This window comes from Calonectris borealis, chromosome 1 (genome assembly GCF_964195595.1).
Source record: "Calonectris borealis chromosome 1, bCalBor7.hap1.2, whole genome shotgun sequence".
In the NCBI taxonomy this organism is placed as follows: Eukaryota; Metazoa; Chordata; class Aves; order Procellariiformes; family Procellariidae; genus Calonectris; species Calonectris borealis.
Genome location: NC_134312.1, coordinates 138,440,428 through 138,466,600, shown reverse-complemented (window position 1 = coordinate 138,466,600; position 26,173 = coordinate 138,440,428). Strand labels below are relative to the sequence as shown.

The 26,173-nt window shown below is 39.4% G+C and overlaps 1 protein-coding gene across 1 annotated transcript in view; it reads right to left on the bottom strand.

The window, feature by feature from the left end:
- The window catches only part of MID1 (midline 1), a 142,354-nt gene that overhangs the window by 37,473 nt on the left and 78,708 nt on the right, over nt 1–26,173 (bottom strand). Inside the window, exon 3 of the mRNA XM_075176364.1 lies at nt 8,162–8,257. Coding sequence (XP_075032465.1) covers nt 8,162–8,257 — 96 coding nt within the window. The remainder of the gene's footprint in view (nt 1–8,161; nt 8,258–26,173) is intronic.

Here is a 26,173-nt window from a genome sequence, read left to right as displayed (position 1 = left end):
TAAATAATCACTGAAGTTCAAAGGACTGCCCGTCCTTTGATGAAGATGAAGCAAGTGTAACCAACAGCTCAGTACTTAACGCTCTCATCCAGGATCTGGGGACTGTAGCCTAGCGTTTAACACACTTACTAGAGGACCAACGTCTTTGGTCTCCTTGCTGCTCTAATTACTCTTCAGCTATTTACATTAGGCAGAAAAAGGAGGAACTTGGGAGTATTTTGTTCCCATAAAAGGTAAATGTAAAAGGTTCCAAAAAGTAACAACATTTTGACCGACAAGTTATATTCTCTGATGGCAGGCACAGAGTTATTACCTGCTGTATTAGTTAACCAGTGATTAACAGTGAACTAAACCCCATTTTTTAGTCTAAGGCCAAATTTTTGCAGGAATATCAGTCTAACGAGACTGTGAACACATACGTGTGTATGGATGTGAGACAGAGGGAGAGATGGAGCCAATGGGAACCGGCCGCCTTAACAGGCAATGGCAAGCACTGCTGTTAGTTTATATACAATCTGTGTGACCACTATCATAATTATGACTCCAATTTCCAGAAGCTACAAAACAGTTGTAGGTGCATTGACATATTCCAGCACGTGCCTAATCTGAACAAAAATGTATGATAAGTGCTGCAGTTCTATACATATATAGGACCAATTAATTATACCTTTAATATAGGATCAATATGTTATATAGGACCAATAATACATTTGTGACAACAATTAAAGAATTTGACTACTAGGCTATGGCTTACTGTATATGCAACTTGGGACATCCTTGTATGAATATTCTGTATTGCCATATGCTATGCAGCATGTTTCGCTAGTTTTTATTTCTTTAGTTTCTCTTTTTTCTAATGTTATGTAAAATTAAGACTCTGACTAACGCTTACCTGAGATTTTCACTGAATGAAATCAAGTTATATGAGAGTGGAATTAAATGTAGAACTGAAGTAATTAGAAATCAAAAGTAGATCATGCCATAAATTTCATCTGAACAATGTTAATAGAGAAAGTACTCTTGTACCCTCTCTCATTAGAAACTGTCTTAAGAAACTAATGCTGAAACTTCCTTAGGGTTTTATACACATCATGAAGTGTGCTAATTAGTCTCCTATTGAGAAAGATTTCCTTCAAGTCATGTTTTCCTGTCTATTTCACAAAAGGAAAAATGTCAGTTACTTCTAGCGCTTAAATATAGCAAATAAATTTAGCTGCTGAACAAGTATCTTAGCAAAACCAGAAGATACTGGAGCAGAGGAAAAAGCAGCTTTCAGTGGCGCTACTGTCCAAGTTATCTGCCCACGGTGATGGTAAACACTTATTTAACCCGTTGCTCCTTTCCTACTATCTAAAAAACCCCATCAAAGTAGATCCCTAATTCCGAAGTGCTAGTGGTCAGCTTTGTATGACTGCGAAGGCCATTTGCTGCAGTTTCAGACACCAGGATTTAGATACAGGCTTTCCACCTAAATTTTCCTAATGAGAACTTCTCAGTTTACTTGGGCTTTGATTGAAATGGTCCCAGATCTCAAGAAGGAGCGAGTACCACGAAACTTAATGAAAACAGAGTACCCACTGGTTTTTATTGTCACAGACAAAGCCTCTTTATTGTTTGAATGTCCTCGGGGCATCACTCTGACAGCCGAGTTTTGATTTTGCTGTCCCTCCAGTAACAGAAATGCTACATGTATCTTATATATTAATCGATGGAGACATTTTGTTGCAAGATTTGAAGAAGCTCTCTTGTAGCTGAAGTCTTACCAGAGGTTCGAATTTTCATTATTTATAATTTTCCCATTTGGCTCATTTCTTTTTGATCAGGCACACAAAAAACTGCAACAGCAGGATTTTCCAGGTGCTGCCATCTTCTCTTCATCACGTTTGGACTACTGTTGTTACACTGATTTAAAATGCACCTAATATGTGTGAGTGTTCAGTCTCTGTGCTGGTGAAATAAAGGGTCTTTCAGTATACCACTTTTTTTTCAGGTGATTATATAACATGGCTATAAAAACTACACTGTGACACACACAAAACCAAATTTTGACTGGGAACTTTATGCTGAGATTTAGCCTGCAGCAGATCTTTAGAAGTGAGCTAGGAACTGAGCATTCCCATTACAAACAGAAAACAAAGGCTGCAGCAGTTTGAGGGTTACACAGTTAGAGGAAAATGCCTTCCCTTCTTTACACAACCAAAAATGATTTTGCAGCGGTGTCCAGAATTTGCTTCCTATGACGTTTGGTGAATTGAAAACAAAACAAAACAAACAGAAAGACTGAGGTACAGATGTTATAAAGCTGTCTACAAGCAAAACCTATTTCCTTTCCCCTCCCCCCTAGATAATAGCTCCAATTTTTCCTCCAGCTGAGTTCAGATTATGTTTCTGCCTAACAGATGAGAGCACCTTCATGGTACTGACTATATAACAGACATTCAATCATATATTTCCTAGAAGAGATGAGAAAAAAGTCCAGAAACAAAACTCACATTGCTTAGGAAAAAAGTAACTGGCAGAAGAGGCTCATGCTCAAATTTGTGCCTCCTGCCAATTAATGTCATGATCTAAAAGACGTTTGCAGAAGCCTCACTCATTCATAGAAGCAATGCGCCTTGGAAACTATGACAAAGAAGCAAATTTGCTGTGACATAGCACTTTGTCAGCCAGAGAAACCTGTGACGCTAAAACCAAGGGGAGAACCTCAGTGCTCACAGCATTAAATCCTTCCCTGATTCAACTGAGAAGCGGCTAAATCCGGAGCTGCGCACAGCTGGCAAAGCCACGGGTCGGCAGGGCAGGATGCGGCCCCATCGCCCTGCCGGTGGCGGGGGTGCCGGGGAGGGCGGCAGTGCTGCAGCGCGCAGGGGGGCAGGGAGGGGAGGGGTGCCAAGGGCCACCCCGGGGCACCGCCGCCCTGATGCCCCTCCAGCACACGGTGGGAGGCAGGGAGACCTGCAGGTGGGTTGGTACGGCCACGGGAATGCTATCACCTGGGGATTAACCTATATCACTATATCCTAGGCCTGTCAATCCTGATTTTACAACAGTGATTTTGGAAGATTCGTCCAAGGCTCCTACAGAAATTTTCAGATATTCACACGAGCAATTTGCGTAGCACATTGGTTATGTGCGAATTACTGCAGCCTTGTTTCACCCAGTGGGACTGGATCGAGCTAGAGCCTCTTCTCCCTCAGCTGAGGTAGAGGGCTTGTACCTAGACTGTTAAGTCATGCCAAAGCATAAATATTTACATTACTTCCTTTTCCCTCAAACATCTTTCCCTTATAATAGCTCCAGAACTAAGTAGCTGCTTTCCTGACATGCACAGATGTTTTTATGGACTTTTAAGAGCCACACGCTGATTTAGCCACATGCTAGAAGGCTCTCTCATTGGGTGAATGTCCACAGAATTTAAAGATAAAATTCTCCAGGATGGTTTTTAATGCTTTTTAAAAAGTTTTCTGCAGATACTATGAGATGCGTGAATGCTGTGAAATAGGACTACAAATGAACACATTTCAGATTAGTAGCCATTTCTACGCCATTTTCTCAGTTTGTGGAGAAAACTGTATTTTATCCTATGAACCAGTTTCTCATTTGACGCAGCCAATCCTGCTGTCCCTGGGGAGGAGTGAGGAGCAGAGCCGAATCACCGGGGCCAACCCAGCGAGCTGCCCCGAGTGAGGGGGTGCTCTGCAGAAAGCAGCCTGGCCAAAGGCGTGAGGTTGTAGACCTGCCATCGTCTCCAAGGAAGGCAAACAAAACTTTCCTGATTAACAGCCTTCGGATTTTCTGCGAAGCCAAGAAATGACAGACAGGATTACAGAGGAAGGGAGAGCGGAAAGATGGAAAAATGAGTGTAAACCAAAAAACATGTTAAGGGTGTGTCTGAAAGATGAGTAAAACCAATGTGCCAGGATGCTCCTAACAAAACAGAAAGATTTGGGACAGAAAGCATGTTACAGTCTCAAGTGTTCACTTTTCAGGGTGTGGTTCCCATTGAGAAAATGGGATTTTAAAAATTAAGCGTTGCCATAAACAAAGTATTAGCACAGATTATACTTCCATATTAGGCATGAAATCAGTCATTCAGATACTATAAAATGCTTAATAATATCTCTGCTGTACTTGAAAGCAGTACAGAATAGCAGTAAAGAATAACAGTAAAGAATACAGAAAAGCAGTAAAGCAGAAAGCAGTAAAGAATACAAGTTTGGCTTGATTTATTCGCAAAAGTTTTTCCACTGATATGCCCAGAACCACCCACAGGAATGCAAGACCGGACTTCTTCAGTCTCCCAAGATCAGGTCCCCCATCAGGATAAATCTTGTCATAAATTGATAAACTCCATCTAAAAATAGGCAAGATTTATGCCTCCGTTGCTGCGATGAAAGGCAGCCCCAGATCCCCCCTCCTCGGTGGCTGGAAGGCTTCCAGATAACGAACCTCCCCGATCAGTCCTTGCCTGCTCATGTGAGCAGAAAGTGAAAACAACTCTCTTTCGGAAGGGAATAAACATCAGTTTTAAAACACAGAGAGACTGGGATTTGGCCTTTGCTATCGATGAAGTTTCAATCGCCTGATGCAGAGGATGTATGGGCAGATAATTAATCTGCAGCGAAGCTGGTTGCTGGGAAGCCATTAACAGCTCACTTGGTTGATGAGAAACAGTGGCTCTGAGACAACATTTGGTTTGGCTGGTGATTCATTTATTCAAAAGACACAGAGCCTGTTTGTTGTTCATTTTCGGAAACATCAGCTTCTGCTCCATATCAACAGCCAAAAAAGACCTTCCTCTTTCATTTTTCATGTAATATTGAATTTTTTGGTTTCTGACAGGACAAAGGCTTTAAAAAATGCCAGTGTTTATTTCTACAAATAAATGTTAATTAGCATAACTTTTTTTAAAGTTTATCTACCCCTCAATAAAAACTTGGTAACTTTAACACAAGGAATAATAATTTTCTTTCCCTCCTTGTTTTTCAAAGTTCAAATTATGTGGGAAACCCAAAGCCTCTTTTCTTTTTTTTTCCAACTGGTTTTAAACCCCCCAAAATCTAAATAAACATTAAAATGACATTATTAAAATGATTTAAAATTAGGTAAGGAAAATCTAGGTATGTAACAGCAGTTTTACAGTGCACCACCTATATTTTTACATGCTTACAAACTGTATACAATATATTCTACATCATCATCTGTAATATATTGTATCAAAAAATGAAAAAGAAAACATTTCCTATAAAATTAACTACTTGTTCGGTTTCAACCTTTGACTGAGTTCATATGGCAACACTAATACAATCATTGGAAGCTTCAGCTTTTCTTTTCCTAACATTTTGTAATTTTAAATTTGTAACATTAATGTTACAAACAATATACTGTTTGCTTCATTCAGGTTTCTGGCTTGGGGTAAATTTCTGTCATGAAGAAGCACAAAGAAAGAGAGCATACTGACTTTTTAAAAATCTCTCTAAGCCTCAGCTTCTCCAACATTGGAAATATTCACAGGATATCTGAAATTTTCACAGAGTTCTGAGAGACAGAGATAGCTTTAAAGTTTACTTCCACATCCCCACTTGCCTGATTTCCAGCACGGCCTAGGTCCAGGGTTTTGACTGAAGCTAATTTCTTAATATTTAGCTAATTTAAATGCTAATTAGACTAATTTGACGAATAAAACGTGGTAGGAATTCATTAACAACTTTGCTGCTATTGCTTTATGTCTACAGAGAAATTTTCTAAAACAGGGCTCCAGGGACAGTAGCGCATCTGTTACCAGTTGAACAAGTTGGATTTTTTGTAATACTAAACCTTAGAGTTGGTAATATATTGCAGAATTGCAGAGGAGACGGAGGAACGATTTTAAATTTTCCAGATCTAGCCCATCTTGGACATAGGCCACTAATGAAGAAGAGGCCTTATGCTGTCCTGGGCCCATCTGCTTCGTGGGTTTTATATACGGTGGAAGACAACGTGCCTTGTCTCTGTCTCTCATTACCTACTACAGTCGTTCCAGCTGATACTACAGTTGTTCTGCCTGACGTTACTGCTGCCTATATAAAGAACTCAACCCGTTCACCTCAGGTCTGATACTGTGGATAGACTTTTATGGTTCTGTTGAGCCCCATGAAGTCAGTGAGGCTCCACAGAGGTGGGGCAGACAGAAGAATGGATAAGATGATCTCTTTGGAAGAACAGTCTTGGGTTTTTTTGTTTTGTTGGGGGTTTGGGTTTTTTAGTTTGCTTTAGGTTTTTGGGGTGGGTTTCTTTTTTTCTTTCTTTTTTTCTGCAGCATGTGCCATTGCCACAGTCAACAAGGTACTTAAGCAGATGCCAGATTTTCAAGATGTGACTTTGAATCTATTCACAAGCAAAAGTTGCTCTTGGGCTTAATTAGGTCACTGAATTTTAGTGTGAAAAAGACAGAAAAGAAGCAGCCCTATGGAGAACTTCCACAGGACTTTATAAGGAAGAAAAAGAGGCTTCTCTAAAAACCAAGTGCCTTTCCGCAGAGCCGGCAGGTGGCTGTGTTACAGCAGTTTATGTCACAGCTAACGTTCTCTTAAACTATATCCATGTTTCAGAAGCTCTGGATGAAGGCTACCTTCCTCTCTCAAATTCCCCAGGGCTATTCCCCAAGTAAAACTGGTGAAGAAACCTGGCTTCCTTTCACATATATAGACAACCATACTCAAAGTGGAATACCTTTTCCACACAACACTATTATTTAATACTGCCTGCCTGCTAGGAACATACAGTGCACCCTTCTCTGAATAAGCGAGGCGCTGCAGGAATTGCAATGCAGTCAAAAGTGAAATGGTCCTACGCAGAAGCCTGTCAACAGACAGCATTGTAATGCAAACAAAAACTCAACCATTTTTCACAGGGAAAATAAGTTTTCCCTGCTAAACATCAGGGAAAGTGAAAAATACCTTTTCTCTGTGGTTGAGGTCTAAAGCTTGTTCCACTGTAAACCAGCAGTATTTATCTTGTGCCAGCTCCTCTGATTCCTACCCCATTAACTTTCCCATGCCATCTTAAATTGAGTTTGGAACTTAGGAAAACTGATAGCACTGCAAATGATGAACTTGGTGTATCTCAGTGAATCCAGTATATCTGTCAGCAAGCAGATGTGCCTCACGATGTTGAGCCTTTCCTAGTCTTCCAGTGTTTCTCAGCCACAATTTACCTGGAGGAGGGGTAAAAATGTTTAGTACCTGGTGTGTCACCTGGGTCTCATGGCTGAGACTGACAACAAGGAAAGCACTGGTGATAAAGTTTTGATGCCATGGGGATGTTTGTATAATATTTACTGGCAGAAAGCACAAACTCATGTTGTCTTTTGCAAGTTTTTTATGATATGGAAGCTTTTTGTTCATAGTGGTTTGGGCTTTGTTGACGTGGATGTACTATAAGGAATTGAAAAGGTCTTATAGCGTGGCAAAAAGTAAAAAGAAAAGGTTTGCTAAAAAAGACTCTGATCTGCTCCTGTGTCGGCTCCCATGGCTGAATTAGTCTGTGATTATTTTAATTTTCATGTAGAGCAGCAGGCCCCATGGGACCATCTAAAAAATCCCCCAGATTTTGGGGAAATATGGATTCAGGTCCCTCCCTGCCAAAGATTTTCTGTGATAATCAAAGTAGAATACGTAACTGAGGCAACTCAAAGGTCTGTAGGCATCTTTCTTCTTCTGAAGATAGATATATTTAATGTATGACTTTTGAGTCCACGTATGTAGTTAGATACTTAATTCTGATGAAGAAGAAAAAAAGATCAGTGGCCGATAGAAACCCAAATATCATTGTGGATCTGGGCGTTACTATTTCTTTGCCTTAGTTTTCCATCTGTAATTATTACTCTACCTCACAAAGGACTCAAAAAGATAAACATGTTACAGATAGTGAGTGATGCGCTCGCATATAGCAGTGGTGGGAGCCATACAAACATATCGTAATTAAAAGGGGATACGAAGGATGTAAAGGAGGTCATCTGTATTGAGAACACCATTTATCAGTGAAAAAGCTCCAAATCAGACTACCACTATTTTAATTTAGTTCTGCGCTTGTTGGTTTTTTTGCTTCAACTTTTGTTCCTAAGTGCTAGAAGTGAATGTAATTAAGTTTTCAAGTATTTCAAATGGAGGTCAGTACTCACTTCTACATGTTGACAGGTCTGAATGAGTTTTGCCAAAAGAGTTTCCAGTTCAGTATTCCTCTTAATAAGGTTGGTGAGGTTACTCTCCAGATTTTGCTGTCAAAAAGAAAGAAAAGAACACATTAGCATTTTGAAGAATTTAATGTTTAGGTGAACAGTTGAAAAATGGATATCTTTTCTGAATTTTGTAATTACACAGGTATGAACATGAGACTTTCATTTTGATATGCTCCATTAAATATTTTGTCTATGCATCGAGTATGACAAGACAAGAGAGCAGAGAAGTTCAAGATAAGAGTGAATTCTAGAAAACAGAGTTTCTAAAAACTAGATTAAGCAATTAGTTTTAGTCAGGGGGAAAAAAAAGGAGTAAGGAGAACAGTAGGGAGGCTAAAAACTTTTCACCAAAAAAAGTGATTTATTTTGGTCAAGAACTCTTTTTGAATCTAACACCTGAATTTAAAAGCCTGTTGCTTATTGAGGTCTCCAAGTATGTCCCTCTTTGGGACTGTATTTGTAAGGACCCAGTAGATGGGTCAGCACTTTCTTCCTGGGATTCACAGTGCTGGAGGGGATTGATCTGATTGATTTAATTCCCTAGTTCAATAGACTTACATTTTTTAATAAATATTTCTAAAGAAAAACATCCTTTCTACGCGTAAGAATGACATATCTACTCACAGGTTGAGCCTTCACTAATTCTTCTTAAGAGAGAACTTGTCTGTGTTTATCAACTGATTATGGCTGCAATAAATATTTGCAACTGTGGGAGATCAGAGTGCTTTCCAGCTTCCAGATCTGAGGCCGCATCCTGGCCACTGTGCAACTGCCTGTGAGATTCCTCTCCCTATCCACAGGAAGGAAATCCAAGCATGAGGAGGAGGAGGTCTGTGACGGCTGTGACCTGCTCCCTGGAATGGCTGCCTTGGGACCAGGACCCTGCCGTGCACCATGGAGCTTGCAACTACCTGCTCCTCGCTTTTTACTCCACATCCCGAGATAACTGCTATTCTATGTGAAATTCCATCTTCTGGAAACACATGGGCATGAAAACCGCCTGGTTTTGCCTAAATGCAAAGATTCCACAGAGATAAAAAAACCTCTGGAAATATATGAGTACATGAAAAAGAAGAAGGAAAAAAAGGAAGCAAGCCATTAAAAAGAGTCATTTATTTCAGTAACTTCAGGGGCATATATTTCATTTTCAAAATCCAGGGGACTGCTGGTGTGACAAGCTGTTCCTCATAGTTATTCACCTATGTAAGCGTGTGAGACTAGTCCCTTGCTTAGTATTCCTGACAGGCTGACAGTCCCTGTACTTTGTCCTCTGCGCAGCCCCCGGTCTCTAGGAAGTACTGAACAAGCATACCAGAACTGGGCCCCGTGCTTCTCTCTTCACAAGGGCTGTAGTGTCTCTGCAGAGCTCTCATTAATTTCATCCCTCCTCATCTTTTATTAATGGGCTGCTTCTCTTCACACTACTCCTTCTCCCCCGATGTATCTATTCCGTGGCTTAAGTCCCTTCAGCTACCATGAACTCACCTGACTTCTCTCATCCTTTCCACCGCGTCCCCTTACCACCTCCATGCGTGCATTTAATGTGTGCGCGTGTGCGTTGTCTGGTGCTGTTACTCCCTGCCTATTTAATGCTGTTTTAAAACACTTTGGTTTTTGCCCTTCCTTTCTGCAGCTGTGCAGTCTCCTTACTCCTTCTTGCATATGGCTACAAACGAATCAAGCTGGCAGTATTTCACTGCTGAACCATACGTACTTTGGCATTTACCAGGGCTGATGCTATAAACACTGGAGGAGCAGTCAGTCCTGTTCCATTAAAGACAGCACCGGATTTTGATGGCTTTACGTATATAACCCTTCCGAGAAGCGTGATGGGTGTTTGAAGTACATAATTTTGGCATTTTCGTCCCAGCACAGCCACGCATATCGTGTATCACAAGCTCTGGCTGTAAAAATACCTTCTATACTGCATTTATTTTATAGCCCATTAAAACAAAGAGTAACAAGAATGGGCATTCTTCACCGAACAGTTTGAGCTGTATCTTATATTTCCATAGGCTGTACTGTAAACGACCATTTAATTACAAAGGCATGTTTGCTGTGCTGTTAGATGTCCCTCTGTAGAGCTGAGACTCACATGCAAAGTCAAAATACCATATATAGTTACAGTATCAGATAACCTTTGTCTTTAAAAACAAGTTTGTTAAGGGAGGGTCCAAATGTGCAAATACTCTTGAAATTATATTTATATACCTTCTTATTGCTCATATATTCATTTTGTACATATTCTAATATTTTATACCAAAAGATTTAAAATGAAAAATGTAAATTCTTGATTGGGATTGTCTAATTTCAAACATATTATTGGACACAATAAATGCTAACCGTTGGGACCTTCACATACTATATAGAAAAAATGTTCTCAAAGCTGTTATGGAATACTGCAGTGATTTTCAATAACCTGAAAGTGTCTTGAACTAAGGCCATTAATATATGAAGAGTAAGTATTTTTCTCTGAAACAGAAATTTATTTACCCATAGATTACATATAGATTATTATATCCAGGATATTTTCAAATCCTGGATAAAGAACAAAATTTTAGAATAAGTTCTCTAACCAGTGATTGTAAACATAAACCTATCTATATTATTATGGTTTCACACAGGTCTCTTGATGTCCTCTGCACTACCCAATTGTGAAAATGGAAGATAACTACTAAACAAGTGAGTTGCCTTACAAAAATTAGAGTTAATGCATTCCTGTGCTCTAGCTCCTTGAACGGTGTCATTTTCAAACTGGAAAGCCTGGAATTTTGTTTCCTTGCAGTTTGGTATGCAAGAGATTGGGGTCTTTTTATGTCAAGAAGTATCAGAACTTTGATAAACTTCTGCTGAAGAACATCAGTTTATGTTAATGCTTTACTAAATAGCAAGAACTATGGCAGCTGCTTTCTGAAATTAATGTCAATCTTTTCAGTTTCACTAGGGTAAGTACTTGAATGGCAGCTCTTAAAACCGGCCTGACTTGAAAGTTTTAAAGGTCATAAAAATCGATCAATTCTTACAGTATGTTTACCTGGATTTTCTCTTGGCAGTATCTTCTTCTAGTTCTTTCCCCTGTTCCATTCCCATACGGACCATGGCACCACTTTGGCTACCACATGATAGCACGTACCAGAAGCAGAGTTCAAGCCCTGTACTCTTTCTTTACTCTGGATAGGGGGAGCTGGAAAGGGCCTGAAAGACTTTTAAATTTCAGAAGTAGTTTAACTTGCTCACGGACTTTCCATAGTGCCACAAACTCATTTCACATCCACACCTGAAACTTCCCAGGTTGCGTAAAACTTTAATGCCAGATTTGGAGCTCTGGCCATCTTGAAAAATTGATCCAGTGCTGTAGACCAGAATTCCCGGGATAGTGAATTGTAGCCAGGTTTTAAGCCTGGAGAAAGCGTGCTCCCACATTATTATGAGTATGTGTGAAAACAAGTGGCAGAATAAGCTTATTCAAAGTATCTTCCTTCCTCCCATCTGATGTTCTATTGCCATTTTCTTAGGCAAACCAAATTATAACTGTATTTTTGGAAATGTTCTAGATAAACGGCAATTTCTTAAACATTTCCACCTGCCTTTCCTTATCTTTTTTTGTCACTTGCCAATTTTCATCGTTACCTGTCTATTAAAAACTAACCTTAGAAATGCAGGGGTTGGTTTTTAAAACAAGGACAATAGTTGTTGTGCATTTGCTCTGTGAACAGGCTTCATGCACTTTAACTCAGTGGATGCAAACTACTCTCAAAAACCAAAAGCCAGGCTGAATGCTTCCTGACGTAGCCTGCATGCTGCAGACCTAGCCCAAGATCTTGACATTCCATGCGTGCTTTGCAACTGTTCTTACAATATCCAGTACAAAGTGAAAAGAATGCTTATTGTCCATTTAGCATGGTCTGACAACTATACAACATAAATATTCCTATAATCTTGGGATAAGTCCAAGTAGATGGAATCACAGACATGTAATCGAAAAGGACAGTTGAGGATGATGTTTCATTTTGACTCTGCATGCCTATAAAATGATATGATCCAGGGACTGGAGTCTGAAGTTGGAAAAATTAATGCAAAAAATTAGAGGAAGGCAGTTCAGGACTGGATGCCTTCTTTAAGCTGCTGTCTAGCTCACGCTGAAGTCATGATCTTGTTGCAGTAACAATTGCGTGAGGCTTGTGCCCTGATTGAAGTGGGAGGTCAGACTAGATGATCATAATGGTCTCTTCTGGCCTTTAAATCCATCAGTCTATGAAAACCAAATGTGAACCCATGCCCTTTGCCAAATTAACAGTCTCACGCAAAGCATTGCTTGTCTAAAATAGGAAGGTAGCACAAACAGATAGTCCTAAGCTACTATATGGGTTGAAAATGCTGTCAAAATAAATTAATGTAAGCTTCTTAAGAAGAAAAATGCTGACTTGTGTGCTCCTGCCTTACGTCACAGCAGAGAAAACTCCCCGTGCTCACGGTAGGGGGGTAGGACTAGCTGACCTTTAAAGGTCCCTTCCAACCCAAACTATTCTATGATTCTAAAACAACAACATCCCAGAGATGATCTTCTCAGAGGCATTTTCCTGGTCCATAAAAAAATGTCTATTCAAAGGGCCACAAGATAGAACATATAGCTAACACCTACAATGAGATTTTAAATTCCATTTGAATTAAAGCCACTGTCTTTTTCTCATTAAAAATATTCTTTTTCCTGCCATTGTTAAATGTAAGTATGCATTTGTATTTCCTACTCACTGCTTACTGGAAGGTTTTGAGAACTGATCCACTGAAACTGCAGCACATGCTAAGACTCACACACTGTGGGACAGTACTTTGTAACAACAGCCTTGCTCACCATTTCCATCAAATCCATCATGATCAAAGCCCTTCGGCAGCGCACACTGACAGCAGTTTGCATTTCCTTTGCTCCTGGTGTAGAACTGACCAGGGTAAGGCATATTTTGAGGCTACCTCCTGGTTTAAAGAAGAAAACATCTTTGGAGAGCTTTCTGGGCTTATCAGTGCCCTGCATAGTGGAAATCAGGTTAAGTAATTACACAGGTTTCATGAGAACCAGAGCCACCCTCCCATCATCTCTTTACAAATGGTCAAACTGAAACAGAGGTTATATATTTTCAGATTTGGTTGGTTAAAGCGTGTAACCAAAAGCCACACAGTTCCCCTGCAGTAAAACAGATGAAGAATAAAATGCCACAAAGCAGAAGTGTGATCATATCCTAACTTACTCAAGCTAGCAGGGCAAGCAGAGCGGTGTTGACGTGGCAGATCAGTCTTTAGTACATGCAGGCTGGCTGGGGCTGGAGATCATAAACATACACTCTGTCGCTAACACAAGTCCATGCAACCACATCTTCACTGCAAGTGTTTTTCCCCCTAACTCGAAGAAGTTATGCTCGCATGTGCTCCAGTTACGTTTCCACCTCGTCGTGGTGACATACCCTATGAACTAGGCCTGTTGCCTCCAGGACTTGTGTCTAACCTATTAAAAAATTTGTCAATCAATTCCAGAAGAACTGCCAGAATATCAAGCATGGTTTTGAGCCAGGTTTTGGGTGTATGCGAGTTTAATGTTTCCTCTGGTATTCTTTATTTAAATGGACATGCCAGGTGCACATGGAAAAACTTAAGCTAATTTTTATTCTATGTACTTGTCCTGAAACAGATGACTACTCTTCCGTAGGACACACATGCTCGACCCTGTATTTCTCCAGCCAGGGAATGGTAACATTTGCGGTTAATAGGAATGATTGACCTCAAGTCTCAAATGTGCAGAGTTTGACACTGCACTCCACATTTCTATGTGAAAAGAAATAACAGCTATGATGTTGATACACTCCTGGGGACTAAGATTTTTACCTCAAGTGATTACAGTATATCACAAAGAAAGACCCATGAGATACTGCACTGTTAATTAATTGTCCAGGACTATTTTTATTAAAAGTGCAATAAAAATAGCTGCATTTGAAGCCACTATGACTTAAATGATGTTAACTAAGTTGGGCCTATTTCCATATTTCATAGGCATGTCATTTATTTTTTTACTAACCCTTATTTAAAATGGGACATTGTGAAAATTAAAGGGAATTCAAGCATTTCAGGTTCTTGACCACATAAAATCTTTACTAACTGAGAGGACAATATTCTAAGGAAAACCTACAATTGCGCTCTCACTTCTCTGCAAAGCCATGCCCTCCAATATACCATGGGTGTGGGTGCTTGCCACTTGCAGCCATGGCTCTGCCCTTCGATTTAATTACTCTAATCCGCCTTGTGAGTTGCTTTGCTGCCATGCTCTTTAGCCTTCCTTCACCGCTTCTTCTCCCTTCCTCAGAGCATAAGAGAAATCTCAGAGCTGGGACCTCTGAGGAGAAAGGGCAGGACGAAAGCCATATATAGTACACTATAGGAAAAGTTTTCCTTTGATGTGCAGTACTAGGTTTGGGCAAGAAACAATATATATACTAAAAAACTATTCTGCCTGTAACAGGGACCATGATTACCAAGAACACAGACCAATGGAACTGACACTGCTTAGTTATTTTCAATACTATAATGTGAAATGAATGTACAAAAAAAGAAGAGAAAATACCATTTTCTTTTAAACAGGGAAAGCAATTTGTTTTCTCAGGGCCTTCAAACACGTTATAAAAACTTTGTCCCAGTTTAGACAATGACAAAACTGAATATAGGACAAGTAAATTTTTTTAGAGATTCCCATTTCAATCAAACTATTATAAAATATCCAAATGTTGGCTTGGCTGGGATCTGGGGGGTTTCAGCGTTATTTCTAATGAATTATTAATCAAAGAAGGACTAGAATAATGATCAGGAATCAAGGCTCAAGAAAAACTAGATTAAGCATTTGACTAAATTAAAAACCAAAACCAGTCTCGGACTGCTATGTGAGCTAATCAAGGTTTGCAAACCTGTAGATATATTTGAGGCCTAAATGTATTTTTTTTTTTTTGCTTCAATGCAGTAGTCAAACTGGAAGCTGAAGTGTTAAAAGAGCACAACAAATACCAGACACCCTGCATTTAAAGCATGTTATTAAAGACTTATTGAGGAGAGCTAGAGGATTAATAAGCTCATTCTTTTCCCCATGGGCTAATCCAGTGCAACAAAGGGGGTTAAGGAGAACTTGAACTGTTGCACAGCTGTCCTGAAGCATCCTGGCTGCATCCACTTCCGAACTCCCAAGACACGGAATGTACTTAAAACTAGGAGTTCTACAAGAGCTCCTACTCATGAGATGCCTAATCTAATATTGCACAAGCAAGACCTGGGAAGTATTCATTCCAAAAACTGAAGTTCTGAATTTTGCACATAACTAATGACAGACATTTATAGGAAGAGAAAGCAAAAAGCTCATCTAAAGAACCACAATTTATGCAGTGTTATTAAAGTCCTGGCTTCTACAGATGTCTGCCTAAACATTTCTGAAAGTTTGTATTTTATTTAAGAGGTTATATTATGGAAAAAAATGTGTTTTTAATCAGTCAGTGCATATTACTGCATTTTGTGGTTGAAAAATTCCATCTTATCTAACCAGGTATGTATAAAAAGCAATTCAGTATTATGCAAAACTGGCAGGTTAGAAAGGACGGCTAGATAGGCAAGGAGTAGAGAAGGTCAACATGGTGATTTGGTCTGTGTTATGTAGCAGACTGGTGGAGCGGTTACAAACCTAATTCATCTCTTTCTGCTGCCCTGTAACAAAGCTGCCATTTGAGGCAGCTGCATTTATGTTTCTCAGTTCAGCACACAGCACTTTGAAGGATGTCTATAGATAGCCCTCCTGAGGATATTAAATGTCCATCTGGAGAATGAAGCTGGAAGTCCACCTCCTGGCACGGCTGGAAGGACTGGGACGCCCAGGGCACACACTATCTTTGTCTCCTACTGCTGCAGCAACTAGCAGTTGGGCTGAACAGATCACCAGTAGGAATTTATTCAAGAAATGGGAGTGACTTTCTGTGCAGTTCCTCTACAGAGAGGAAACAGGTGCATTTGTGATCAGAATATATTCCCAGCTGTTGCTCTGGCAGCGTCTTAGGAGCCTTATAGGCACCACTGGTAAGCCAAGTGAAGCCAGAGCACAGCATCTCTTTTGGAAAATGCCGATCCCACTGTCCAACGGCATGGTGCATGAGGCAAGTGTCAACCAACCAGTCAACCAGAAAGACCCAACTCTGACTTAGGGTAAATCGTACTAAACAAAGCCCCACTTACAATTACGTTTTATAGTATATTTTTGTGTTTATAAACTCTCCAGGATTTTGCCAAGAAGTAGACCATGAGCTAATTCTTCCACTCTGGAGCGCTCTGGTTTTGCGCCACGAAGTCATTGGTGGCTCTGCCTTTTCCTTCCAGTGAATAGGCTCCAGCTGCAAGAGGTTACTCGCAATAAAAAAGTTGGCATCCGTCCAGTTTAATGCTCATTCTGGCACATGCTCATTGCCTTGCTGCCCGCAGTTAGAGCTTGGTCTAGACAGAAGTGTAAATCTCTCTGTGTTTTCTTCTCTTCATTTGCTCTATTTCATATTCAGTATACTAAACCCCCCTGCTATATTGAGTAAATGCCCTGAAAGAAGTTGGCATGGTGAATTTGAGTTAGTTACATTTTTGAAGTTTAGACACGGGCTTAAGTACTTTTTTGAAAAGAAGGCTTAAACATTCATCTAAAATACTTGTCAGTCTGGCCTGATAATGTAATTTATCAGTATTTTTCTGTGCAAAGCTTTTGACCAAGCACCAGATCTTGAATTTAGGAGTTAGGGAAATAATCATCCTTGATTCAGATTTCAGCTACAGAGTTGTTATTATATTTAAATCTTTGACTTTACAAGTTGCTATGGATAAAACCAGAAAATAATGTTAAATAATCTTAGTACAATTACATACTTAGGGACTTACTAAAACACTGTGATGGTGATGAGCTAAGTTTAAACTAAATAGTGAGTATAAATTGCAAGGTACAGATCATGATGGGAATCAGATTTTGTTTCATATTTCTGTCACACTCAGGTGAAGTTTCTGTTCTGATCTGCTTAACCCTTATTGCCAATACTTCATCAGAGATCAACTCCACATTTCAAATTTACCAACCAACAAAAAAAAACCAACAAAAACCCACCAAAACCAAAAAAGACAATAGCTAAACCAAACCACCACAACAAAAAAATAGGAGCTTTTGGTTGGAAAACCAGATTCAGGTCTGAGTATAATTTAAATATCAATCCACTGGAAAAATAACCACAACAAAAATAGCACTTTCTTTTTGCCTTGTATTTGCAACGGATAAATCAAAGAAAAGCATACCAAGAAAACAGTCAGCAGGCAGAAGTATCATCCTCTCTCATTTAATGTGCAGCACTAAAAGCTATTCCTCCCCTTACCTCAGCAGTGGACCCAACTCCATTCCCAGACATCCTGATCTCCCTCTCCACTCTTACCTCCAAAACACGTATGTATTTTGCCCCTCTTTCTTTGGTCATGCTGTGTCCTGCCCAGCTGCTGCTACAACGTGCCCCTCGCCTCCTGCTAGATTTTATGAACCTGAGTTGAACCCAGTTGCTGGCTCTTGCTTTGCTGGCAGTGCACGGTGCCAAGAGTTTCTGGGTGGAAGGTCTGAAAGTAACTTGGATGTTGAAGAAAATGCTCAGGGGGTGACGGGTGTGTGCTACAGCCAGGGGAGCACCCAAAGAATTAATTCCTTTCCTTCCCCCGCTAAGATATTATTTTCCAGCTCCTACTGGAGTGCACATTCACTCAGATTAAAATGCAATAATCAATTCAATGTTAATCTGACTATCACTTGAGGGACCAATAATTGAAGGACAGATTATTATTTAACAGCCCTCGACAATGTATATGGAATGGTTAAAAAAAACAACAAACCAAAAGCAAATGTCCCGTGTGGAGGCCACAGTGGACTTGCTTATTTCACTTATTTCAGCATTGCAGATCATAACAGATGTGTTTCATTTTACTAATATGAACTAATCAATTAGCATGAACTAATGAATTGTTCATATTAATATGAACAATTGCATGAGGATACTTCAAAGTAGTGAATTTTAGCTCAAGAAGGCATGTTTGCATGATTGTGTACCAAGTATTTTTGTAGTTTATTTTTACTATGTTCCTATGATAATAAATCACTTGTAGCATGCCAAACCATAAACGCAACTCAAGCCAGTTCTACTTCATCAATATTTGATGTCCCATCATTACATTATTACAAACATTATTTTCCATTTGTTGCTTCAGTTTACATACAGCTTGAAAGCATATTCGAGGTAAAACTTCTGTCGGTAAGTATCAGTGGATTGTGACAATACGTTCCTCGTATTGAGAGACTCTGGTCTCTCAAGACATTTAAGACATATGATTAAAAATTTAAAATTCTGCTGTAGTTTGGCAAGGAGATAGATCACACCATATGAAATCAAAGGATGTTTTTTGGAAAAAAAGTGTAAGTAGAGGTCCAAATACATGCACCTGTAAGATTTCACACTCACACTGCGCAGGCACAAGCTTATCTATCACTGTTTCACTTTCCAACATGTAATTTTATACTTAAGCTTCTGAGTTTAAACTTTCCTTTCTCTGTTTTCTTGACTTTTCAGATTCTCAGCTGAAATGCAGAACACTCAGGAATGATCTACATGATCTTTTCATAAGAGAACTGGAACAATTAATAAGAGATCCACATGTTCTAGTTGCAAGAGGCTTTGAACATTTTACTAATAAAATAAGGACAAGAAGCTTTGTCTTTGACATCAACATTAAATATCTGAATTTGCATTAGTAAATTTGGTAAATCTGGCACCAGAAAAGAGAGCATTTAATGCATAGAGAACCAAAGCAATATTTAAGTGTATATATATCCTAGAATTTCATAAATGTCCAATTAAGAACAAAAACCGTATCAATAACAGAGAATAAACCATCTGAATCCACAGTCCCTTTTCCATAAGAATAGCAAGTGATATGTATAACCCAATCTTTCTTTAAAACTTTAGAAACTCAAGAAAAATCAAGACCATTTTGAAGTGCCATTTTCCTGTTACCTCTTCTTCCTCCAAAACACGAAAATCAGAGCTGATGGTCCCCTAGAAGAACTCATGTGTGAGTAATGAAGCCTTCTAACTTACCTTTGAATGATATACAAAGAATCTTAGACCCCTGCACCTTATGCAGTCCAGCATATCTAAATTAAGCAGAACTGAGCTAGTCTTACACGGCCTGCTGATCATCTTCACATCGGGTGGGCTAACAGTAGGAAAATGTAGAATCAGCCTGCCTGAATCCTCACATACTGCTTTGGCCACTTTTCTGTAACCGTTTATCACGACAGGCATTCAGGCAATGAAAAATGCATGTGCCTACATTTTGGTGAAAAGACTAGCAATTTAGAGAGATGTGCAAATCCAATTATTCCTGGAGAAAGAGAGAGGGAGATCTTAACGTTTCATTTGACACATTTAGATAACATGACCGATTTATACAGACTTCCTCCAGACAAATTATTCATTTGATTTATCAGAGCCTTTGAAGTCTTCCCTACTATCAAGGCTAGCAAACTTTTTCCACTGAAAACATGAGCCAACGCTGATTACATAAGTATGCTTTTCATGGCACTTTGGGAAGATATAAAAACTGTAAAGCCTATGGCCCTATTTATTTGGGGCCTTTAATTAACTAATTTTGATTTTGATCTCAGACAAAGTTTTCTTTGGAGAAAAGACACTTGATTCACTCATTACATGACTTCAGGTTTGTATTTTTAACAACCATTGTTTCTGAGAATCAGGTCTACCGACTTTGTGAGAAACACTTTCTCTTTAGCTGCATAAAACTGAGGCAAACAAGCATGCATTTACACAGGTACTCATAGAAGCTCTGTAATGTGGAAAAAATAAGCTATGCAATGTGCAAACGGTGTAGAAGGAGAACGCAGAGTCTCCTCTGGTGTTTCTGTGCATGATTAACATTAGCATTTTGAGGTCATACAACACTGATTTCATACACTCAATAGTTTTTAAAACACCCCATGAAAATATAGCTCTTTAATTTCCTTTGTTCTTTTCCTTGACTGAAGGAGTTAGGTTTGACTGAAGGAGTTCGGTCTTTACTCCCTGGAGATGAGAAGGCTCAGGGAGAACCTCATCACAGTATTCCTGTACTTAAAGGGTGGCTACAAAGAGGACAGAGGCTCTCTCTTCACAAGGAGCCACATGGAGAAGACAAGGGACAATGGGTACAAGTTGCACTGGGAGAGGTTTCATCTTGATGTAAGAAATTTTTTACAGTGGGAACAATCACTAACTGTAACAACCTCCCCAGGGACATGGTAGAATCCTCATCATTGGAGCTTTTCAAGATGCAATTGGACAGAGAGTCTAGATGATAGCCTCACCTAGGCTCCCTTCCCCATGAAAGTTTGGACCAGATCATCTTTCGAGGTGCCTTCCAACCTGGGCTGTTCTATGATTGATGATTTATTAAGTACTTTTATTAGTTAAAGAGCTGTATCTATAATCGAAGCATTCTTTTAACTGCGGCTCTGTGTGCGTGTGTGTGCGTGCACGTATAGGTGTGTTTTAACAAATGCTATGGTGAAATCAACTTGCAGGTTAGCCTGGGCTCTTATTCTAGCTCACTGGACTCCATGCCTGAATTTTTTGCTGATTTGCCCAGTTTGAACCGATGTCAATTATGCAACTCTTTCCGGATTTTGACCATTATAGGGTCACTAACAGTCAAAAGTGAGTTATGTAAGGCGGAGGAGAACTGATATCTATCTAACTCCTACTGGCCCGGTCCACTCTTTCCCATATCACTAGGAGTTCAGAAAGCAAAGCCTGGCCACACTTGTGAACCCTCGGGACATCAGGCTGAGGGGCTTCGATTCCTCCTTTCTGCACGCCCACCTGTTTGCCCCATGCATAAACATGCAAGTCTGTGAGATGGCCAAAAAAATAACTGTGCAAATAGCTGAGGAGGTGCCAGGAGGACTATACCATATATTGCCTGCATAACTGCTGCCAAGAGCGGCTCTATTTTCCCAATTGCTCCCCTGTTTCTGGAAGTGTATACATTTTGTAGTTACACTGTGACAGAAAAAGCAAGTTGGCATTGGTAAGCCTTTCACTTTGTTGTAACTGTTCATGCAGGATATGGGAATTACATCTGGGAAATTGCGTATTCTAGATAATATTACTGAATATTGAAATGACAGCTCCATTAACTTTCATTTTTTTCATTTGTTTCTGCCAGAGTGGTTCCTATTCCGCGTACTTACAGTATAAAACTAGCTTTTACCCAAGATTTGTTAATTAATAAGGATCTTATTCTGCTTTATAGTTCCATATCTCAGGGGGTTTTTTGTTTTCATAATAACGTATTTGTTCCGAAGGCTAATAGCAAGTCAAATCATGCAGTGTCTTTGTTGCTATAGTAACTGCCTTGATTCAGCTGAAAGAAACAAATGAAACACCAAATACATGAGGTCTTAAAACGCCTTAAATTAGTCATTTAAGTAATTAAATAAAAATTGATAAAACCAGTTTTCTTAATAGAGATAAAACAGTAATAGTGCATACTTTGTACTTTCCCTCTATGGATTTCAATTACTTTTACAAGAAAGAAACATTATGATCCTTATTTTACAGATTATTCAATTTCCCTAAGATCAAATGCCTTTAATCCAAAACCCACTGAAGGCTATACTAGTTTTACTGAGACAGTGGGGCTTTGAATGAGATTCATCAGAAGCCAATAAAGCTAAGAAGAAGGTCCCTCCTGTCACAGATACCGTGTGCTGCTAGCATGTGCTTGCACAGACAAGTAATCTGGGCACTCACGATATTGATTAATTATTACTTTGTTGTCAGAGTAGTATTGGTATATTTGATATCACACTATGTCTCAAACAACATATACATGATTACTGTTGACAACAAAAGCAATGACTCAAAGATGCCTAGGTTTGACATAACAGAGGTACATTGCCCTTGCCACGGTCCATTGATACACGACTAAAGTGAAAATTTACTAGATAAACATTCCCAAATCAGATTTCTAAAACTAGCCCCTCAGAAACATTTTATGAAAAATTATTATCTTGCTGCTGAATGTCACTTTGAAACTGCATGTCTGAAAAAGGAGATTTCAGTAGTTCCTGCTGGGTTTGTCCAGACCTTTAAGGCTGTATATTCCCATTACTAAACATGCACTGCGGTATGTCTCCGGTCTGACATTGGCTGCTGGATGTTTTTCAAAGTAAATAGAAGTCTGGTTTGTTTCATTTTGCAGAGTTCTCTACAGGTACTTTCAGAGATGTCTTAGGTACAAATGAAATTTGTACATCAAAAATGCTTTTGAGACTCAGGGCTGAACAACTAGCACTTAAAATCAAATGTGAATGAAAGAAAAGGAAATTGCCATAAAAGCAATGCATCTAATAGCACAACATGGTGATTTTCTTTAAGGAAACACTGTACTTGGTAAAACAGCTGTTCACCCTGACGTTTGCAGAGAAGGCCCTGCAGATCCTGGTGGACAACAAGCTGACCATGCGCTCTCAGGGTAAAGTTGGCTGTTTCACCTTGAAGGTGGTCAAATGCTGGAGCAGGTTGCCCAAAGTGGCTGCAGGGTCCCATCCCTGAAGATATCCAAAACAGTTAGGCCCGAAGCAACCTGCCCTCATTGTGCAGGGGGCTGGCCTAGATAACCTCCAGAGGTCTCTTCCAAACCAAATTATTCTGTAATTCCGTAATTGAGATGCTTATCTTCATAAATCATAAATTTTACAAAAATTGTGAAAACCTGAAGAGCTTTTAAGATAGATAGTTGAGCCTTAAATAATTATTATATAAAGAACTTAATGAAGTATATTTATTTAGAAGCTTTCTTATGTACTATTTTACCTTTCACCAGAGCTATGAGACCTATAATATCCAAATGTGAAGTATGCTAATGTACTTTCTACAAAAGTATAGGGAACTAATAAATATCCATGAATTTAAGATTTTGTTTTAAATGTTCAGGGAGATAGATTTCAGGAAAATCAGCTTTTAGGATTTTGATAAGCTTGTGAGCTTTATTAGGTATGCCTAATATGCCCGTCATTATAGCACATAGGTGCCAACTTTTTTTGTATGTTTGATTACACTATTTCATATATGTTGTAAAACACGAGTGAATAATGTGGCTACACAGCTTGTTCTATTAACTTCATTGAATACATCCTTTGAATTCTTATATTCTGCAGGATATAAAGTTTCAGTGAATAATATACATTTTGGGTAGTCTACATTTACAGAAATATCATACCTTTTCTACTTCACTTGGAATCTCTCACAAAGAAAGAGATTGTAATTTATTAAGGGATGTTTTCAGCTTTCAGGGCAATTGTGAGAGACAGTAAATAAAACAGAACAGGAACTGAAAGGCATCTTCAGCCTTTACTATTTCATAAACTCTACTAAAAAGAACAATCTGATTTTTTTCCTACATTCAGCACTGATTGGACACTCTAAGCTAGGGCGGAAAAATTGTCACCCCTTTTTCAAGACTTGGCTTGTCAGCATGTGGCACCAGACAGTTGTGATTCAGTGTTCCTGGGCTGCACTGACGGGCATGAAATTTTCAAAAAGCTTTGATTTTAAAACCCATCAATGGAGAGAACAGATTCAAGCCTGCTTGTAACTGCTTTTAACATTTGCTTGCTCGCTATGAAAGCTGTAGGGCAAAAGGAAGAAAAAACCTTAAAATGCTTGTGGATTGCTTTACGTAGAAGAACAAATTAAATTAAGAGAATTTAGTACTATACAGTGTAGAAAAGTGTGAAGAAAAGAGCACCACCTAAATGAATTACAAATCCTTATATAAAACTTGTGCCTATTTCTCAGTTTTCCCTGAATAGCCTGGCTGCCTTGTGTTTTCTCTGTCCCATTAAATTGTGGGTTTTTTCAACAGTCAAAAATGCCACTTAGCTGAAGTGAAATCCTTAATTCTTTTGAGGGTATACAGTATGGGTCTCCTAATTAGGACATCCTGTGGAAACTCAATTAAAAAAAAGACTGGAGAAAGAGGAAAGGAATACTATATAATACTTTTACTGAAATAATGCACCAATTAAATAAAAATGCAAGCTAAAAATTGCACGCTCCTCATTTTTCCCTGGAGGTCTTGCAAAAGGCTGAAAGCAGTTTAGTCCCACAGATTTAAAAATTTGAGTGCTATTCTGCATCAGAGCTGTAATTAGTCATTTTGATACTAACAATGGAGTTTATAATTTCACACCAGGCTGACCATCACTTAAAACCATTTATTTCAGCTCAGTACATCTCCTGTTAATTGGAATGTTTTGCTAGTGGTGTGTTCCCGTTAGGATACAGTCATGTCATTACGGCCATTCGGCTCAACCTCTTCTCTGGAATACAACCCAGGAAACAGCCCCCCCTGAATACATGCATATTGATAGCTGGGTTTAGATACACTAACGGCTATCTTCTCGTTCAACTGTGAGGTTTAGGTGAAATAAAAGAATTAGTATGCAAAATGTTGCAGTCTCTCTTGCACATGAGGTCAGATTCTGCAATTACTGTGGTCATGTCTGGCCTTAGAAAGCTGAGAATTTATAATGTCTGCCTGCAGCAAGTTTTAAAAAGAAGTTTTGTTATACACAAAGGACTAAACTCAGCCATTAGTTGAATGTAAGAATCAGATGATTTCCAGAGATGTAGCTCACTTCATAATTTATCCTCAGCTATTTAGAACATATTTCAGACTTTTCAAAGCTGTTACTCATATCAGCAGGGACTGTAGTTTCACCTATGATTATGCACATTTGACATTTCCCATTATTAGATCCTGATTTCACATACAGCAATATCAAACTTCAGTTATTCCAGATTAAATTTTGCAGTTACAGTGTTTCCTTAGCCTGATTTTATTTAATTTTTATTCTTATGAAAATGCCAGATAAATCCACAAGCTAATTTCGCAAAACAGGCTACGGGAAATATGCTACCGTCAATGATAAAAAGTCTTGCTCTGCTGCCTCAGTGCTTTGAAAGCTGGACTTAAATTTGGCAGGAGAGGGTTTTGTGCCAGATATATGCCTTTTTGCCTTTTGCAGCCAGTCCTTCCAAATTCAGGCAACATCTGAAAAAACTGTACATCACAGTTTTGCAACTAAAAGCTCTGAAGATTGTCAACGCTAGCTGAGCTCCAGACTCCCAGCTGACCAGACAGTATGCGTACCATCACGGTACAGCTCAGGGCTACTAAAACCAAATTACAATATCCTTGTAATAACTTCTCCCACCTGATGACCCAAGGCAGGGTCATATTCCAGATCTAAAAGCAGAGAGTTTGTCCCTCCTGTGCCCTCAGTTCCCTTCCCATGAGGACCCACTAGTTAATGCAGAGAAGTTCAATTGAAAATTGAAATGAAGCACGTGCCATAGTTTGCTTAGAGACAGAGAAAGGAGTTCGACAAAGACACGTGATCTGGCAGACTAGCAATGGATAAGAATTGCTCCTGGTGAGGCTAGATTGGAAGGAGGTTCTGGGAAGAAATGGGGATGGACAGCTGGAAAAGCAGAGTGAGCAAAGAGTGACTTTGGAAAAGGATGCTGAGACTGGAAGTCGGGTGAGCTGGAAGTACAGCCAGACAAGAGAGCCTGGAAGTGAGAGGGTAAAATAGCAGGGTAAATATGGGAAATGATAATCCCAGGAATGAAAAAGGGGCGGAGATGGTGGAAAGATAAGGTGAGGGGAGGAAGAAGCAGAGCAGAAGGAGGACCAGGGGAAGGTCAGCAAGAGTTAGATAAGAATCTGCATATGGGAATTACTGTGGTGGGGAAAGAGCTGGAACTGGGAAAATAAAGCCTTGCACGGCAGAGTCACTGGGGCAAGAGA